General features: G+C 38.5%; 3 protein-coding genes across 5 annotated transcripts; 1 reads left to right on the forward strand and 2 right to left on the reverse strand.

Moving 5' to 3' along the window:
- The first annotated feature begins 54 nt into the window (after positions 1–54).
- On the forward strand, positions 55–872 carry LOC126800494 (VQ motif-containing protein 11). Its single transcript, XM_050527865.1, has one exon. It carries the CDS (start codon positions 189–191, stop codon positions 777–779), a length of 591 nt encoding a protein of 196 aa, XP_050383822.1. The 5' UTR covers positions 55–188; the 3' UTR covers positions 780–872.
- Positions 873–2836: 1964 nt separating this feature from the next.
- LOC126800493 (U-box domain-containing protein 35-like) lies at positions 2837–6923 on the reverse strand. Its single transcript, XM_050527864.1, is given in 11 exon segments — positions 2837–3037; positions 3039–3113; positions 3413–4171; positions 4393–4818; positions 4952–5053; positions 5175–5394; positions 5595–5649; positions 5772–5977; positions 6071–6192; positions 6268–6389; positions 6739–6923. Coding segments are annotated over 11 exon segments (2292 nt in total). The 5' UTR covers positions 6911–6923; the 3' UTR covers positions 2837–3004.
- Positions 6924–7384: 461 nt separating this feature from the next.
- LOC126800492 (protein REDUCED CHLOROPLAST COVERAGE 3) lies at positions 7385–17428 on the reverse strand. Of its 3 annotated transcripts, none has more exons than XM_050527861.1 (24): positions 17372–17428; positions 17019–17128; positions 16847–16905; positions 16614–16706; positions 16412–16484; positions 15352–15651; positions 15181–15239; positions 14388–14519; positions 13973–14014; positions 13356–13880; positions 12946–13100; positions 12174–12675; positions 11947–12009; positions 11767–11868; positions 11271–11564; positions 11093–11185; positions 10894–10995; positions 10711–10815; positions 10487–10620; positions 10182–10365; positions 9880–10011; positions 9593–9705; positions 9425–9506; positions 7385–9267 (listed from the first exon to the last, which is right to left on the reverse strand). In XM_050527861.1, the coding sequence occupies exons 2-24, from the start codon at positions 17083–17085 to the stop codon at positions 7729–7731; spliced, it is 4950 nt and encodes a 1649-aa protein (XP_050383818.1). In that variant the 5' UTR covers positions 17086–17128; positions 17372–17428; the 3' UTR covers positions 7385–7728. The 3 variants fall into 3 exon arrangements, with proteins under 3 accessions (XP_050383818.1, XP_050383819.1, XP_050383820.1); XM_050527862.1 differs by having other exon boundaries at positions 17019–17149; XM_050527863.1 differs by having other exon boundaries at positions 17019–17202.
- Positions 17429–19642: the final 2214 nt, after the last annotated feature.

The raw sequence follows: 19642 nt of genomic DNA on the forward strand, positions 1-19642 counted from the left end.
TAGTAAAAAGCCAAGTGAATATATATATATATATTTATTTATTTATAGCCCTCTAAAACCCTCGTTTCCCTATTCCTATCCTCAGCTCCATTTCATTTGATGCCTCTCTTCTTCTTCTTCTTCTTCTTCTTCCTGCTGCTTTGTTTCTCTCTCAGAAACCTCCGACGTCTTCTTCCCTCGCCACCAACATGAACCCTTATCCTCACCAAACCACTTACGGATCCGACCCGGCTTCCCCCAACACCACCTACGTCCAAGCCGACCCATCAACCTTCCGGGCAGTCGTCCAGAAGCTCACCGGAGCAACGGAAGACCCCTCCGCCATAAAGCTCCCTCTCACCCTCCCAGCCCGCTACACCAATCCCAGACCCGCCGCCGAAGTTGGGCCCCGACGACCCGCCTTCAAGCTCCACGAGCGGAGACACAGCAGCAAGAAGCTCGAGCTCCACCTCACGACCACCACGTTTACAACAGTACAGTACCCATCATCATCGCCATGTGGACACCAGAAGCTGATTCGGCCGGTGATGATGTCACCTGTTTCGCCGTTTGAGTTTCTGGCACGTGGGAGCCCCAGGACGCCGGTGTCGCCGTGCGAGTTGCTGAATGAGGAGGAGGAGAGAGCCATTATCGCCGAGAAAGGGTTTTATCTGCACCAACCAAGTCCGCTAAGTACACCGCGAGGGTCAGATCATCATCCCCCTGAGCTTTTGCCTTTGTTTCCTTTGCATTCTCCTCGAGATATCACTCAAACTCAAACCCCAACCTCTATCTCTTAGATTATGAATTACTTCATGAGCCTCATCCCTACCATTTTTTCTTCTTCTTTTCATTGGAAATTTCAGTCATTTATATGATCGATCATGTTGCTATGTACTTGTGAGTTTGTGACTTCCTCCTCTTACATCTATGAGAATGCAGCACGGAAATAAATTAGTGGGAATAATAGTGAGACTGACAAAATGGAATGATAATGTGGCCAAAGTAAAAGTGGAATAATGTGGCATGCACTCCACTCTTCCAATCTAATTGTCAACCTTAGAATTAGAATAATTGTGACGCAAAAGTGGCTGTGGCGTGCACATTTTTTTTTTTGGGTTCTCGTTGCTAGAATAATCGTCAACTCTAGCTAGTCCTTTTTTCTTTCATGGAATTCCTATCTATTGTTAGAGACCTTGTAGTTGTCGATCGATAAAATTTGGATGGTTTCGTACTTACATTATCTCTAAAGCACTGGCACTGTTATTTCGGGCTTCATTATAAAAAGTTGGTGATGGCAGCAGCTCTTGCTGAAGCTATTGGCTTTCTTGATGACTTGCTCAGAAGTACTAGGAACAGAAGTCTCCAGCATATATGCGTCAAAGAAGATTCTCAATTGATTATTAGCTAGTAGTGCTCGCAGATTAATTGAATAAGTCAGGGTATCTCACCATTTCTTATACATATCCTTGATCGCCAGGATATAACTATGTCGAGAGTTAGAGACCACCCGAATTCGGGTTTTCAGTGACTCGGTGGTCAATCAAGTTGAAGGGAATTACCAGTCCCACCACCCCCAGCTCATCTCATATTAGAATCTGGCCAGGTCGTTGCTCCAGTAATTTGACTCATTCGAAATCAAGCGGATATCAGGCCTAGAATGCTAGGGCAGATGCACTATCACGGCTAGCCACGGCCAAACCCAACAATGTCGGGGGTTCATGTAGAAACCTTGGATCAGCCCAGTTTCTATAGGCCTTATTCGGAGATTTTCGCCATTAAACAGCTCTCACCACCATCTTGGATAGATCCTTTTATCAAGTATCTCACGGCGGGAGAACTCTCGGAGGATAAAGCTGAAGCAAAGCGCCTACGCCACAGGGCTACTTTGTATATGATTCGGGATGGACATCTCTTCCGGATGAGCCAATCATTCCCCCAACTCTAATGTTTACGACTGCATTATATATGATTCGGTTTTCGTAAACCTTCCAACATTTGTCGTTCAGTTGATAACTTGTTTGTGGTCTGGCTTATCAATGGCACAAGCGATTAGAATTACGTATATGAAAGTGCTTACGTGGATGCATGTCCATGCATGACTGCAATCAGTACGTGCAATGTCGCATGCAGTTGGTTAATTGATCAGTTGCTATATCCACTCAAATGTTGATCTGAACGACCTGAGTCATGCATGGCTTCATAGATTCAATTCTAGAGATGAAGACATTAGTTAACGCTTCAAGGTAACCAATGATATGCTTCTTCTTCTTCTTTTTTTGGTAAAACTATGATATGCTGGTGGCAGCACCAATAGCTAGTAATTATACATTTATACATTCTCGTTAATGTCCATGGTAGCCATGGTTTCCTAATATGCCCTAGGGTATTGGTTTGGTGATGGACATGGGTCTGGAAAACCTAGTTGGCTAGTTCATATATATTAATTATTTAGCTTCAACTCTTTTAATCTTATGGGACCCTGCTGGTCATAAGTGGAAGATAATTTGAGTAAAGTTATAGTAAATACATACTTGCGTAGTACATTTGAGTATGGGGATCGGAACTGGGGTCACGACCGTCATGTTGTATTCTTCTAGTGTTGCTCAGTACGTTTTAAGATTAATTTGTGTTATGTGGGTGCAAATGTAAAACTATGTGTACGTACATGAATCCTTCTTTCTATTGTTACCATGTTTAGGCACTAATTAAGTCAACATATCTTCTCAAAAGAAAAAAATAACAATTTTTATCATCAAACAACGTTCAGTGACTCAGTATATCGATCAGCCGGAAAAAACTGGATGAACACTGAATATATCGTGCCAGCATTTGTTAAATCACGTAAATGTTCTTTCAGAATAGAGCAATACAATGAATATATCCTTATAAAACTGTAGAGACCATTCGCTTTTATAGATATGACACTAATTAATTAAGTACGCTGTATTTACAAATTCTTGGGTCACAAGTTTCTAATTGTATCGATGACTCCTAATCAGAGTACTGATGAGAATTAAGAGTCTTACATATCTGAGAATACTCTTCTTCCATTAATTAATAGACGATGTGCTTGATTGAGTCCTTGAGCTATCAGAACCTGAATGTCGTAGATCGTGATCACTCATCACATCCTGCAACTAACACCACAAAATGTGTCACAAAAACTGAATTGTAACAAGATATATAACAGAAAACTACATGCTGTCTAAGATTGATGAAGTCATTTAATTACAACGTTAACTTGTTTTTAACTACGTACCACTACTCCAATACTAAACCCTGAACCGAAAATACTTAAACCCATGATTATGGGTTATAAGCACATTAATTCAGCAGTAGAAAAATCAGTTGAGGTTTTTTTTCTGCAGCTAATAATGTTGATAAATGATTTTTCTGAAATGCTTTTTATCATATAGGTTATGCAACTCACTTGTCCAGCGGGATAATGGCTTTTTCTTGGAGAAAATACTACACCGCCACCAAACATCATAGCATTCATGCTGTCTTCGCCAAGAGCTCTCAACCTGTTAAGCTCAGGTAGCACAACCTTCCCAAGATCCGGTCTGTCTTTTCGCCTCATTTCAGCACATTGTAAAGCTAGCTTGGAAAAGCTCAAGGCCTCCTCAACAGGCCAGTCTTTAACAGCAGGGTCAAGCACGTCACTAAAGGTCCCTTCCTCAATAGCACTCTCAACATGATGTGCCAAACCCATTGGTGGCCGGCCTGTTATGATTTGCAGAAGCATGACTCCAAATGAGTAGATATCAGATTTTGTTCCAAGCATGCCGGTTTGCTGATACTCCGGATCGATATAACAGAATGTTCCTGCTGTTGATGTCATGTAATACTGAGTGACAGAGTCCGCTACTGATGCAGGGACAAGTCTAGCCAAACCAACATCACTGATCTTGCTGACATAGTTTTGGTCCAGCAATATGTTTCCGGGTTTAAGGTCTCGGTGTACAAGGGGTTCTGGCTTGCTTTGATGTATGAATAAAAGTGCTGTGGCAATTTCTGCTGCAATTCGGAACCTTAGCTGCCAAGGAATAACTGGGGTATTACCTTTCCGGAAAAGACGATCTTCTAAGCTACCATTAGCCATGTACTCGTAGACTAGGCAACCGTACTCGGGACATGCTCCGAGAAGGAGGACCATGTTTGGATGTCGTATGCAGCTCAACACTTCAACCTGCATAATGTTTAAGAGTTCGTCAGATACATCTAGAATATATAGTGCATTTCTCAATGAATATTAGATAAATAGAAAGGGTATCAGCCTTGATAAAAAAAAAAACGGGTATAATAACTCCCTTTGTTATGTTTATGTGCTAAATAAATGTAGAAGTTGTTGTATTTTAGAAGAAAGTCGGTAAAATTAGTATACATGTTTATTGAAAGTCGATCACAAACCTCTCTCTTGAACTGTGATTGCCCTTGAGCTGCATCTGGACGTAAAACTTTTATCGCCACAGATGTATGGTCTAGTTCGCCTTTATACACAGGCCCATAGCCTCCTTCCCCAATCTTGAGACTACCTGAGAAATCGTGTGTTGCCGCTTCAATCTCTTCAAGTGAATACTTCCTATACCTGACATCAAATGCCATTCCTTCTTGTACCTTCTTCCTGTCTTCTGCTTCTTTAAGGCCTTTAATTTCTGCACTCTTCCTGTTCAGTACCTCAAATTCTGCAACCCTTTGAGCTGCTTGCGTTATTTCAACAGCTGCAATACATTTGGCTTTCTCCTTCTCTGCAGCTGCCATTGCAGCTTCCTCGGCTACTTTTGCCTCTTCTAAACTCACATCTTCTGCCCTTTTCCAATAGTTTACTTCATCTTCCTGTTTCCATGACAATATAATATTCACTTGAGACGAGATTTCTGCTATCAAAAGCCAAAAGACAGAGGAAAGCATGCAATTTTCATTCAAGTTTACGCATAAATACCCCTAAAACTTATATTGAATCTCATACCTTATGTTGTGATATGCGTGCCTCATTGCATTCTGTATTGTACATGTCCCTTGTTTGCTTGAGCTCTAGCATGAGCCTCCTCATCTCCGATTCAACTACATCCTGTTAAGTTCATTGAAAATCAGTATCAATAATGTGAACTATCTGCGTGTATTATTGTTTTACTCCACAAATGCATGTCACAAAGCAATGAGATTAATGGTCCATTTAGAAATCATCTTACCATGTTCGCCGATGACCATGATTCACCACTATCAATGGGAAATAGTGATAAGTCATTGTGGGCAGAGCCCATGTCAATGAACTTAGTTCCAGAGTAAGACGATATAGAGCTTCTGTTATCAGTGCTTGACCTTCCATTGCTGCCCACAAACGTTATATCACTCTCGAGAGATAGCTCATGTGTTTTGTTCATTGAAGTTCTTCCTCTTGAGAATGGTGACCTACATCAGATCTTAAATTATTCCTCACCAACTGTGGTCATATCTTTTCCAGCAGATAATAGTCATTGCACATAATTTGATAGCATTTAGGAGCTCTTTAACACATCTTAAAGAAATACAGACAGGCAAACACAGAAATTGCCTAATTCATACTGATAATGTTATATATATTCTCAAAGTACAAATAAATTAAAGCTTACATGATTTCATTGTCATTTTTCTGGGTACGGGGCGAATACTGTTTCCTCTCGCACCCTGGATGAACCAAAGATGCTTGTTACTATTTTGTATTTACTAATGACAAAATATTTATGAGGGTGGCAAATAGGTTATGACAATGCATGAGCTAATTGATATTCACAGAAGTCATGACAAACCCCTAGATTTCTGGCTGAGTGTGCTTTGTGTTTCACTTGAATCTGAAACATTGCTAGCTTGGCGGTGTAGTTGATCACGTGTTTTTGGGGGTAATGTGCTGCTAGCTGAACGTACATATGATATCTTTCCCTTCCCTATGACATAAACAGTGCAAAAGTCTGGTGCCCTTTTCGCCACGGTGGTTGGAACATCTGTAGTCATAAATCTGTTGTGAAACATAGGTTGATACATTTAGGACCGTGTTGATAAGCGCTAATGTGCATTTACAGTTTTATCATTTCAAGGTTTAGATCACAACCTGATGAAGCTGCTTTTGGATGGTGCACCAAGTACCAGAATCTCAATGCCATTGGCATTGACATAGTTGATGATTCCTTTTGTTATATCTGTATCCTCAACAACTACTTCATTGCAATTTATCTGCAACATAGAAAACTTAAGCATAAGGAGAAGAAATTCTGGTGTGAAACTAATTCTGTATAATCTGAGACTCACAGCCTTTTTGGTGCAAAAGCAACGAAATGGAAGAAACAACTCCTTTGCTTGAGCATCAAGTTGTTTTTTGTACACCTCTGCAACATCCTCCTTAACATCAGATATAGACACCAAGCCCCCAGCTGCATCATAGTACGGAGAAATCCAATTAAACAGGTAACATAAAGATATATGCAGTATATTCAAGAGTACTTCACAGACCGGTGAGGTTCAGATGATTATTATTTTTGCCTGTTCAAGTAACACAACATGTGACAGTATGGCCTTATAGGTGGATTGTCCGCCCTGGTATCATGTTAAAAGTGTTGTAACGCCTCCCTGAACCGGCAAAGGGTGGCGAAACTATGATCTAATCTATATAGAATCCGAAAATTGAAATTCTACATTCTACATTCTTGTTTTTAAGAAATATTTGTACATTTTTCCTGATCATCCATGGAGAACTAAAGAGAGGGAGTGAGATTGAATTACATTGGTTGGGAACCCCAAGCGTTGTGTGTTTAACATGAAGCAATGTGAGAGCTTGGCCTCTGCCGCGAAGATTATCAATAGCCCATTTGATAGCATTCTGACTTCCTTTGTCCTTGTTGACGGCCACAGCCACCGTCTCCTCTCTTTTCTCCGCTTTCCCTCTGATTCCCATATCTTCCTCGCCTGAACTCATAAGCAACGTACTGTTAAGTCCTTAATATCTTCTTCTGTATGAGGAATTTTCTAGTTACAAAACCCGGAATGAAAAACAGGATTAATTAATTCTTGTTCCTCTTACATTGAAACCAATTACAACTTCAATAACTGATAACGCCCTCTTGTTTCTGTTACTCTGTTTGATTGATTATGGAGCAATAGTCAAGGTAAGTTGATCGGTTAGGTTTACGCTTGAGTTTTTTCATAACGATGTCCATCTGTGATTTCTATTTTAAGCCACCGGACTCCATTGGGTTCATCTCCCTGTAACCTTTTCTAAAGTTAGGTCAATGTAGAAGCCCTATGAGTCTATGACTTGGCCCAAAATTTAGGAGTTGATAACTATGGTGATAATTTGTTGAGACATTCATTTTAGAAACTTTTCACAGCAACACCTAACAAAATATGAGCGCACAGATGAACAACGATAAAGTTTTACCTATTTCACCTAATATATATAGCACACAGATGAACAACCCAATCTCTCTTCTTACAATTGTTATCATGAGGAATAAGATGCAAATGCTAAATACTCATACAAGTTAACTGCACTAAATTGAAGAAAAGAGGATCATACTTCACTAAGAGCTTCTAAGAAATTGCTAAATATAGTGATTACTACTATAGCTAATGAGAAAACTGCTTTTATTATTTGAAACCTCTAAATAATAGGATACAAAAATCTTATAACAATGTGTAGTGTGTGAGATTTGAGGTTGAAAGAAGGGAAAATCATTGGTACCCTGATTTCTTGACTATATCATCTTGTATGTTTCAGTGAACAGAAGCCGAGATGGATTGCTGACTGTACAACTCACTCCTGAACTGCTGCCGGCTTCTTCTCCTCTTTGTCACAACTGTAAATCCTTCACCATCACCAACTTCATTTGTATCTACATCCGTTGTTTTCAATTGATCACAGTCATTGGACTGAAAAACCGTCTTTCCTTCATTTCCATAGTGAATTTTTATAATTGCACTGTCATTCTCTACAGCATCAGAATGATTCTCCTGCTTACTTTCACTTTCCGAATCCTTGTTCTGATGGACAGATTTTACTATAAAGCTCAACAATATCTGCCTTGCAAGCTCTGACTTCTCAGACTCAGATACACTCTTCCTCTCAGCTTTACCATTTGTTTTTTGATCCATATCTTCAGCCCTATTTATTTCGAATGAAGAATTGGATTCAGTTGCATATTCTGCATATTCATCCATGTAATCTGCTTGCAAAGTTCTCCCAGGAACAAACTCTGGAGCATGGGGATTCATGTTTGTTGGAGGCCCAGATCCACTTGCTTCTGAAAGGGGTCTTTGAAATTTCTGAACACCTTGCCTCATGCGAAAAAAATAATTGGATTTATAATACAAAGGTGATCGAGGACCACAAGGAACTCTGGCAGCTGCTGGGGGGAGCGCAGGAGCAGAAAGCATTGCTTGACTAGCTCTCACATCATATACACTTGTAACAGCAACTGGATTTACAGGGTGAGTCATGGTGACTGGTCTTGGATTGAATGGTTCTGCTGCAGCCGACAGCTTACTTCCATTTTTTTCTGCAGAACTTTGTTCCACAGTTCCAGGGCCTGTATCTTCCAACTGGGTTGACCTTGCATGTGTTCCTTCGGTCTCATCATCTGGATTAAGTTCAACTGCACCTATGCTATCTTCAGTTTTCAATGTCTCAGGTGGAGGGCTACACACCTTTGTTTCAGATTTTTCCACATTTATGTCGTCAACTTTATCCAGCAATGACTTTAGAACAGTACCTGGAGGTGCCAAAGCTACTTGTTTGTAAGATACATATTTCGAAGCCAAGTTCGTAAGAGTGGTTGGAGTAGAGGAGACTATAGAAACATTAGTTTTGGACTGAAGTCTAACTGAATCCTCTCCAGTAAGAACCTTTGATTGCTTTGATGAGAGTGAATCAGTTACAAAGCTCTTCACAGCTGCAATGTGTGAAGAGGATTTGACCTCCCTTGAATATTTGCTTTCTCTGAAGTGTGAAGAGTCATTGTCTGGCCTCCTTCTACTGAACTTCCTCCCAGTAGTATTCCCGGACCTACCTTTTGATATGGCTTCTTGCCAACCTTCATCTGAACTGGTTTCTTCGACAGTTACACTGGTAACTGACAAATCATTTCTAACGACATCATCTTTTTCCTTCAGTTCCTGATGAGCCCATCTTTCCTCAACTTCTTCAGTATTATTATCAATCAAAAGCATAGGGTTTTCAAGGCCATCATTAGGCAAGTCATCATCAACTATTACATCTTGATGTACGTGATAGGTAGCATCACTTGACTGATGTACCTGCAATATAAGCATGTAAGATGTGAAAAACTACAGATTAGATATACTGTAACATCATGCACTCGTACTAGAACTGGCCTAATGTTTAAGGCCCTAATAGTAGGATCAACTACAAATGCAATCTGTAACAAGAATGTACATGGAAGAATCTATGCACCTTTGCACGTCGCTGCTTCCTATGTAAATCATTGACTTTTGACTCTTGATCAGGGCTAATGTAATCCAGGAGATCTGACACACTGCGTTGGAGCATGGAAGGGTTTAGTCCCCATACATACAATTAAAGAAGTTGGAATCAAGTAATTTGGGAATACCATATTAATACCTAAGGTGACCTTTGCTTGCAATCAACACATCAGGCTTTGGAGATCCATTTCGTGCTGCTTCTTGCTGCTCTAATGATTTAGATTCGAAATATTCAAGCCATGCTGCTGCATCCTGCTCAGGAATATACAGGTCATTAAATATTAACTGGCAACTTCAAATTTGTGTAAGATGAGCAGCGGTCACATAAGTTTCTTCGAACAAGTAACAATGAAGACCAATAATATAGATTAAACAACTTCAAATGGCAACTTCGAGTATACAGAATTGTAAAGATTGCGTGGTTACCTGAGTACGAAGATCCTCAGGTCCAAGTTTGTCTTGAAGTATCTTGAGTGTTGTTTGCTCGTGTTGCACACTTAGAGAATATGCTTCCATCAATGAAAGAGCTATGGCTATAGCATGATAGCTTGCGGCAGTCTAAACGGTGAAATAACCATGTAAATGATTGAAGTTAGAAATTAAGAAATGTACGAGGATTGCAGAGAAAGATGAGACAGAAGCACACCCAAATATAGCAAATATATATATATATATATGTGTGTGTGTGTGTGTGTCGTGAGAGAGAAAGAGAGAGAATATAGTGAAACCTGTATGTGATCTGGTCCTAATAATCTCTGGTTACACTTGAGAGCTTCATGTAGGTATCTGAGAGCAACATGGACATTTCCCATGCCCTCCTCCATCATAGCCACATTTATGTATGTCGCGGCTGTGTTGGGGTGAGATAGTCCACATGTAAAATGAAGAAGAAACAATGCACAATTTACATACCTACACAAAAGCGCAAAGTTAAATCACTACCATAAAGGAAGAAGTAAAAGTAAAAGTGTTACGGTAAATATGTAGCAAATACACATCCAAATTTCAGTGTTGAGAAGCAAAGTTTACTTACTTCAACGCCAATTCGATGTATTGAAGACGGTAGTAAAAGACGGAAAGATCCCCGTAGCTTTTCATGGTATCTGGATGGTCCAGCCCAAGTTCCCTTTCATTAATAGCCAAAGCCTTTTGCTGATAAATGGTTGCCTAACCAAGGAAACCGAAGAAAAAGATTTAGTTGATAAAAACAGCAGCAGAAAACAGAAATGCAATCCACAACGTTAAAAGAAAGTAAACCTGATTAAAATCACCCGTGTGGTAAAGAACTACTGCTAACAGGCTGTAAGCACTTGCAGTAACTCGATGATAGGGGCCACAGACAGCTATCATCTTCGCCAGTGCCTTTTGATTCAAGAGGAGAAATCTGTGTCAGGATTCAAGACTGAGTTGACATCAATTTTCATTAATATGAAGAAGTACCTTTGTTCCGAAATGTACAGCATCCTCTAACTTTCCTTTATCTAGAGCAATTTTAGATGACTCCAACAGGTTCCGTCCATCAGCCGAAGAGCATGCTACATGCTGTAAAAATATAGGAATAATAATAATAAAATATGTAAGAGATTTAAAATCCACTAATTAGAGTCAATAAGAAAGGAGTTAGCAAACAGAATAACACCTTACACACTGGAACCATACTAATAATGTCATATTTGCTGAAAGGGTTCTGACATTCCATGTCATAATCTCTTGGGGCCAACTCCAGCCCGACCTGGAAAATGAAAGTGTAAAAAACTAAAACCATAACTCTACTTTGATTCTATATCAGCACTGCTACCATTTATATTTGAAAGTACCTTATGGCAAAGTCCTCGAAGAATTGATAACTTCCTCAAGTGCTGAAATTCATCTTTCAGTGGCCAACCAAATTTTCGGGCCAGGAATCTACGTAACCATTGCAATTTGATGAAATTATCATCCACCCCAGAGCCTCCTAGTAGAAAATTTAAGGTTGTAGCTATTGCCCCAGACAAGTCAGATATTTTGCCAACAGAAGAAACAACTGCTTCAACCACATGCTTGAAAGCTCGAGTAATCATCTCATGAATGCACAGAGACTGTATATGAGGAAGTTTCTCTGAAAGTTCAACCTGATTTCATAAACAATACATTAAGAACAGAACTAAAAATAAATGCTCCAGGCTTCAAAACAACACCAGCTTAAAAGTACACAAGACCAGAGACTTGTAAAAAGAATAAATTACATCAAGAAGACCATAAAGAATAATGACAATTTAAAAAAAAAATTTATCTAGGTGGAGAGAGAGAGAGAGAGAGAGAGAGAGCCCTCACCACACGACCCAAAGAGTGCATTTTCAGCCCCCTTAAATGCATGAAATCAGTTAGCGTACGGCCATCAACTGGAGAAAGTTCAAGTGATCCAAAGTCTGTTACCTAGTAATGTAAAAGATTCAGAGCATACACCATAACTGAGAAATGTAAGAGGACAACTCAAATTATAAAGAAGGGTACCATCTTTGGCAAGGCAACTTCATCATAATATTTGTGCGCCATCTTGATAAGCTCATCTGCTGACTGTCACGGTGGTGCAGCAAGCAAGCTTAAATTGTTAGCTCTCAACAACACAAAAAATGTACTACAATGGTAAAGTATTGTAGCAACCTTGTTCTTCAGTAAATGACACATCATTAGTATTAGTTTAGATTCAAAAAGTGAAACTATTAAAAGAGTCTCACAACCTTTAGATGAAGGTCGGTTCCTGTTTCTTTCAGACGCAAATAGGCTTCTTCTGAAATTAAAGTCTTCAATTCTGCCTCATTGCTGATCTCATGGCTCTCGCCATTATCTAGCTCTAATTTATCTGGTTCCCCGTTTAGACTGAAAGAACTAGCTTCAATATCTTCGTCATCATATGCTCCAGCTTCAGTACTTGTTTTCTTTTCCCTCTTCTTCAAAAATTTAAATTGCTTCCCGAGACCTTTAACAACTGGTTCAGCCACCTCATTTTCATCTAGGACACTCTCAGAGTTTTTTACTGGTGTTTCCTGCTTAAGTAGATGTTGCAACCAGCAAGAACCAAGTTCCCATCTGATAGACCTCTCAGAATTGACAGGCTCGTCCTCTAATTTCGTCAAGCTCTCTTTAATTACTCTTCGAACAAGACACTCTGAAGTTTCTAAACCATCCAACTTAGCGTGATTCACTGATTCAGTGTTGAATTTTTGAAGTAGAACTCTGAGGCTGTAAAGAAAGAAGAAAAAACGCACATTCAATTATTGATTTAAAAAAAAAACAATTTCAATGAATGTACAGACATAAACTGCATGAAAATATTCAGTAATGAAGAACGTTTAACCATGTTAGAGTCTTAAAGGTGGAACTATGATCCTTCCTATTGGCTTATTGAAGTAAAAACTGGATGACGGATGAAATTAATGATAGCATCTCCCTTCAAGTTCATATAATCATACCCACCATCAACAGAAAAAGTATAAAGAAGACAGTTTAAACCTGTTGACATTAAGAGAATTGGCTCCTCCATCTGGCTGATCTTCAATGTTGATATCTTTAGCCTCATAGCTTCCCTTCTTTATTTTACCAACAACTTTAACTGTTGCAATGTATCCACAGTGCCTCACATTGACCACACCCAAGGAGGGAATATCCTGCATAATTACTATTGTTTCATTTCTTCATGCTAAACAGTGATAATAGAATTATGAGTCCTCAGAGGACAGATGAAATAACAAAGATCTTTGTGTAGGTGCTGTTCACCACCAACTGGTAAGCCTTAACTTTTTTTTTCCTTGTTTTTTATGCCCTTCAACCAGATCAGGAATGAAAAAAAAAACGGAATATGTAAGTTCCCATAATGCATTCCCTATTCACTGAAGCTTTAAACATAATATAAATATACTTACATGAACAACCACACTCTCATCAGAAGTTAAACCCTTGAGTAAACACCTCTGAGCAACTTCCTTGGCACTGCATGGATGATCACCACTAGCTTCCACTTCCAACTTTGACAATGGATCTGCTGTATCACGTTTTACTACAACGGACAAGTCCCCAACACGCTCATCATAAAGAACAGAGCCCGGAGAACAATTGGTTGTCTCTGCATTCACAGTAGAATCTACTATACCATGTATTGCAGCAGCAGCTTTAAACACCGCTACATCAATGAATCTACTATGGAGCAAAAATGCTTTACGGTCTCTTATAACCCTCTCCTCCTCAGTTTTGCAAGGAAGGCAAGCCAATATTGCAAAATTAGTAGCCCATGGCTGATAATCGTATTCACCATTTCTTCCCTGACCTCCACCATTTCCACCCCAATTCTCATCTTCAGTTGGCAGAGATGGAAAATGTGATGGAGACTCGGCAACAGATGGAGGAACAAGCCATGTGTTTGCTCGAAAACCGTACGGAAGGTCACCAAACTAAACAAAAACACAAAATACATTAAATGAATAGATTAAACACCAAGTCAATTCAAAATAAATTACATTTTGACATCAAAGTCATTCCTCACCTTGTTATGATCTACAAAAGCTTTCGTCAAGGTTTCATATGCCTGGAATAGCCATACTACAAACTTCAGGTAATATAAACCAAATCATGCATAAATGCTAGTACAAAAATTCAAAATTGCATAAAAATCAAACAATTTTGCAGCAAATAATTTTTCCAACAGGAAAACTTTTAAGAAATACAAGCATCAAGTACAAATATGGAGGAAACCATACCCTTCTTCCCTTACTTTTAACTCCTAAAATCCATGTGAAAAAAATTAAATAAGTATAAATTTAAGTGAAATTAAGCCCAATCCATCTTTCTTAAGGGTTAAAACATGCATAATGTTGCTTGAATCTACAATTTTTCACTGTTTATTTCTGGCTGATGCAACTTCTTATACAATCAAGGAATAATTGAGTGTAAGTTCTCACATTAGCAAAAGCTCTACTGAGCTGCTGCAGAAGATCCACCAATGAGTGGCTTTGTAAATACTGCTTTCCCACTGTGTAAAATCCTTTTACTGATGCAACCACTTGTATTAGCTTCCCATTGCAAATTTTTATCTGCATATATTCATGTTATTGTTAGAACCATCCTTAATATGAAACAGAAAACACAACATAAGGACAGCCACTCATGCATAGGCACCCCATGTGAACCACATCAAAGTTGAAAATGACACAACTAGAAAAGGACCCAAGGAAAAGAACAAATCATACAATACAACCTCCCTCCATTTAATCCAATTTTCACATAAAAATGTCAATCATGTCCCAATTATTTAAAATTACCCAAATTATAATCTCGTAACATTTACACATTTAATTCCCCCAACAAATTATATATTGAAATGGAAATCCTGCATAAGTTTCTACATAGTTCCAATCAAAAAGAAAAGTTTCCATACAGTTTTAGCACAACATGTTACTTGCTCCATGTAACACATGTTAACCTCATTAAACAATAACAACCCTATGTACCCAAAAAAATAGTGTAAAATTCCATAATAGCTTCACTTTCCCACTTAGTGATTGTAATTAGTGCTCTAAAACCATATAATATAATCAATATATACATAACGTGACAGGCATTATGCCCTAAATATTAGGCAATTTGATCTACAAATTTTCTGGTGCACAATCTCAACGTGCATGTGATTTTTACTTATTTATAGCACCATGCGTATCGTGCCAATATTAAATACCAAAAATTTAAATAACCCACCTGCAGTTGAAAATAGTCACCGTCGCGCCTCTCCTCGTCCACGTCACACCTCCGTAAATCTACACCAAAGTAAAAGGTGAAAAAGTAGAAAACCACTTCTGAGTCACCAAACAGGGTAAAAACTTCAGAGAGAGAGAGAGAGAGAGAGAGAGAGAGAGAGTTGGGACTGACAGAGAACGGGAGGGGTGAGGTGAGAGAAAGAGAAGAAGTCGTAGAAGTCGGCGAGTTTCGGGGTCGGGTGAATGGCGACCATTCCGAGGCTCTCGGAGATCGCCGAGACGGACGGTGAGTGCGGGGCGGAGTTTTTGGGGAGGGGCTTGGGGTTGGTGGCGGTGGCGGTGGCGGTCTTCTTGGACTTGGAGTCAGCGGCGGAAGCGGATCGTTTGGGCTTGGCGAATCGGGTCGTGCACGCAACAAGGTCCAGCAGACGCCGCACGTGGGCAACTGCTTCGGCTTCATCTATGTAGTCCTCTGAAACAAAGTAATTAAAAGTAAAAATGTAAGTCTATTATATATATACTATGCTTTTGAGGTAAATAACTTAATGCACTTTCAGTGTGGCATATATACATATTATTTGTGTAACTAATAAATTGTAATATGTTGTAGCATCAAACTATCATCGGCTTGAATGTCCGGTGTCTTTTTTCCAGTCAGATTTTAGAAATTATAATTACACGAATAGTCGAATCACTCGAATGTATTTGTTTTTTCGATTAGGTCGAAAGTATTTGTTGAGTAAATGATCATGTACTCAAATGAGTCAAATCTATGATTGACTTTTAAATTTTTGATCACCTTCCAAAATTCAAACAACATTTTTGAATATAAGTTGATGTCACAGTTTTGTCACATCCCAAGAATCAAATAATTGAAAAACATGTAATTCTGTTTTCTCATCAATAAAATATGTAATTTTGGCTGTCACAATTTCGGAACTATATATAAAAGATGAGAAGAAGTGTATAAATTTGTGACACATGAAAGCTTAGAAAATCTGTGAGCTAATAAAAAAAGAGGTCTCTTTCTCATACAGCATATGGCATTATTTTAGTTGAAAGATCATGCTAAACTAACTCATACACTGTCTTTAGAAGACTCTTGATCAAATATTATCAGAGATATTAAAACAACCAACCTAACCTAAAAGGGCTAAAACTAGGGAAATGGGCACCAAGATGGGTGGTTGCCAAGGTTGGTGCTGAATGACCAGTAAGGTAAATTGACCTACCTTCAACCATTTTCAGAAGACAGGGTTTCAGACTAACTACCTCCACCCTTTCATTCAGTCTCTTCCCTTTCACCTGAAAAATGCCAAAGAAAGAAACAAAAGCTGTTAACATCCCCAGCAGATTGAATAGGAAAACGCAGAGAAGTTCTGGGAAATATGAATTATTTGGTAATCTGATCATTAAAATAAGCTGAGGACTTACCTCATGAGACAAGGAGTAGTTTGTGAGATGACATGTCTCTACATTCACAGCCAGTAGTTTTCTAACATCGAGTATCTTGTCAGTGGAGATACCCTTCATACCATTAATCAAATTCATTAGTATAAAGTTTTTTTTTTAACAACTAGCTAGTTCATTAGATTATTTGTTTAATCATGTAACAGCTTGTGACAGAATCAAAATTAGAAATGGATGGGAAGTTCAAAGCTGAATACCTTGAGGATCACTTGTGTGTCGTATGAAGTAATGACAGTGATGTCAAGAACAGTAGGAACTGCAGAATTATCAGAAATGAAAGTACAATTTCAATTTGATCATAAGCATGCAAGAGTTTAAGTGGGGAAATTGCAGGAAGGGAAGTTTGGAATTCAAGGAATGAAATCTAACCCTTTTCTTCCTTCTTCTTCTTGTCAGACTTGGCCTTGTTTCTGCCTCTGCCTGATCTTGGGGCCATTGGGAGAAATGGATTGGTAAAACTCTTCCACCTTCAACAGAATCTGTATGAATTTGGAGATAGTCTGAGATACCCAAATGAGGAAAACCCAGAACTCAGTTCAAAACTGCTGCCAAACTTGGGTAGAATCAATGAAACCATGCAGGCATAGTAAGAGAGAGGAGCATGATGAAGAGGAAGAAGGGTGGTGTGCAGAGAGAGAGAGACACAAAGTGATCGAGTGAAGTAAACAAAATTAAGGTAAAAGGTACTTTCAAATTAAACTAAAAGATAGGATAGGGCTTACCCTCTTCTGGATTTGGGAAGAATTGTAGCCTCTCCTTCTGGCTAAATAACTTGATATCACAAGAAGCTAGGACTCCCTCTCTCTTTCTAATGGCGAAGTGACATAGGCTCTTATAAGAGTGAAGAAGAGTGAGGGAGGGGGGAGCATGAGAGTGACCGCTGAGAGGGCGACGCGTGGCATGGGATGGTGTGGCCGTTTGTATTTTGTTTTATCACGTGTTGGCACCTTTAGATTTTCCCTCCAATAAGATAATTCTTTCTTGAGTGTTGGTTTTGGAGGTATGTGAGTAAAATTCAGAGAATCTCTCGGTGTGTTCATTATTGGAAGAGTAGGGCTACCTGCACCAAATATTTTAATAAAAAAGTGATTTCAAATTACGTGGCATGCCAATGGCATGTCATCACTTTCAATTATATACTTGTCAACTAACCTATCTAATTATTTTAAATTTTCTCATTAACCAAAAATTAATAATAATAATGACCATTAATTAACTTCCTTAACAGAAGAGTTGACTAGATGAATCTAGACTCATCAAAATTTTACCAATTTTAAGCGTATTCTAAATTTTAAAACTGAACATCAAGGCTCTTATTGTTTAAATTAGATTATACCATCTCTCACATACGTAAAATCTAAACTCATATTTACATTGTATTGTATTTTTTTTTCTAATTTTATTTATTGAATTTTCAGTTTTATTTGTTTTTTTTTTCAAACAAAACTGAAACGGGTTTCCTAATCTAAACTTTAAAAGAAGGAAATGGAGTTTTGGTGTGTATATATTTATATGTTAGGATCTTGTTCTTTATCTTCAGTTTTATCAAAATGAATTTTTTATGTTCATTTTTTACTTTTATTTTTAGATTAACAAGCATTTAATAGATTTAGAAATACTGTACATGTTAGAAATTATTAAGGTTAGGATGAAGATATGGCACATGCCACATCATTTGGTATAGATTTTGTATATAATTTTTTTGTGTCTAGCATTTTCCGTATTGGAATCCTGAATTTTATCACTTTTTTTAAAGGGCTTGTGTGGCTACCTTTAACCCTTAATTAATGAAATTGTCGAATACAAGGGAATGACATGAAGTCTAAACTCCTGAATACAAATACTTGAAATAATATCAACAATCTCTACAACACAAATACTCAACGATGCACCAACTAACAAATAATGCACTATTGACTACTCTATTTGCTTTGATATAGCGGTGACATACCGAACATATAACTCGACTACTGCAAAGCATAATTACCAATAGCACAACGTTCACACTATGTTGCTGCCAGAAAGTAGATTCGACGATACTCAGCTTCACCATGCCACTAGGCGGCAATGACTATTTGACGAAACAAAGAATTTGTTGCTTACCTAAGGCAGACAAGGCACTAAAGTGCACACACATGCACGAAACCCGACCAGTCCTAAACTAACATAGAGACTTATTATGCGCATAAAGCGCAACAAAATTAAACAACATAAATAAACATAAAAATTTATTAAAATAAAAACTAGGTAAAAGCCAAATAATTGAGCTCAAACCCTTGACAAGGCAGTGGCCCTGTCCAGGCCTGAAGAACCAAGGTCAAATAATACCCAAACTTGTCGGCCCAAGTCACAAGTTGCAACCCAATCACCGAACCTCCTTGGTCGTCGCAATCCCACCACCTTCATCGAGCCCTTTACACCAACACGTTGTCGTCTTCCTCAGAGTACTGATGGAAAACATGAGCATGTAGTGCTAAACGACTACACCGACCAACAAAACGATAGGATTTGATCCCACCGTCATAGCAAGCCCACCATTCCTTCGGAGTAGAAACCAGTGTGATAGGAGCACTTTGTGCGACGTTCTTAACATGTTTTTACCTCCATTCGTAATTTACTTAGCCCTTATTATTGTAGTATAGAATCATTGAGTCGAGTTAGGAGTCTTTAGTGACGTTCATTCCCTTTTGGTGCTAAAACGGGTGTAAAATGCAGAAATTGTCTAGAGTGCTATAGAGTAGTATTCCTTGTCGAACTAGGAAACCTAGTTTGGTTAGGATTTTTATTATTCGATATTTTTGTAACATATGTGATTTATATTTATTATTTCCTTTCCTTATTTTCAGAATTAAATGTGAGATAATGACTTGGAAATTATGGAAAGAAAGAGGAGAAAAAGGAAACAAAAGGAGAAAAAGGAAAGAAGTAATTTTGTTTCTGAATAAGATGAAAAAGAATAAGTATGCAGCCTCAAAGGAGGGAATGTTCATCCG

Source organism: Argentina anserina, chromosome 6 (genome assembly GCF_933775445.1).
Source record: "Argentina anserina chromosome 6, drPotAnse1.1, whole genome shotgun sequence".
Taxonomy (NCBI): domain Eukaryota; kingdom Viridiplantae; phylum Streptophyta; class Magnoliopsida; order Rosales; family Rosaceae; genus Argentina; species Argentina anserina.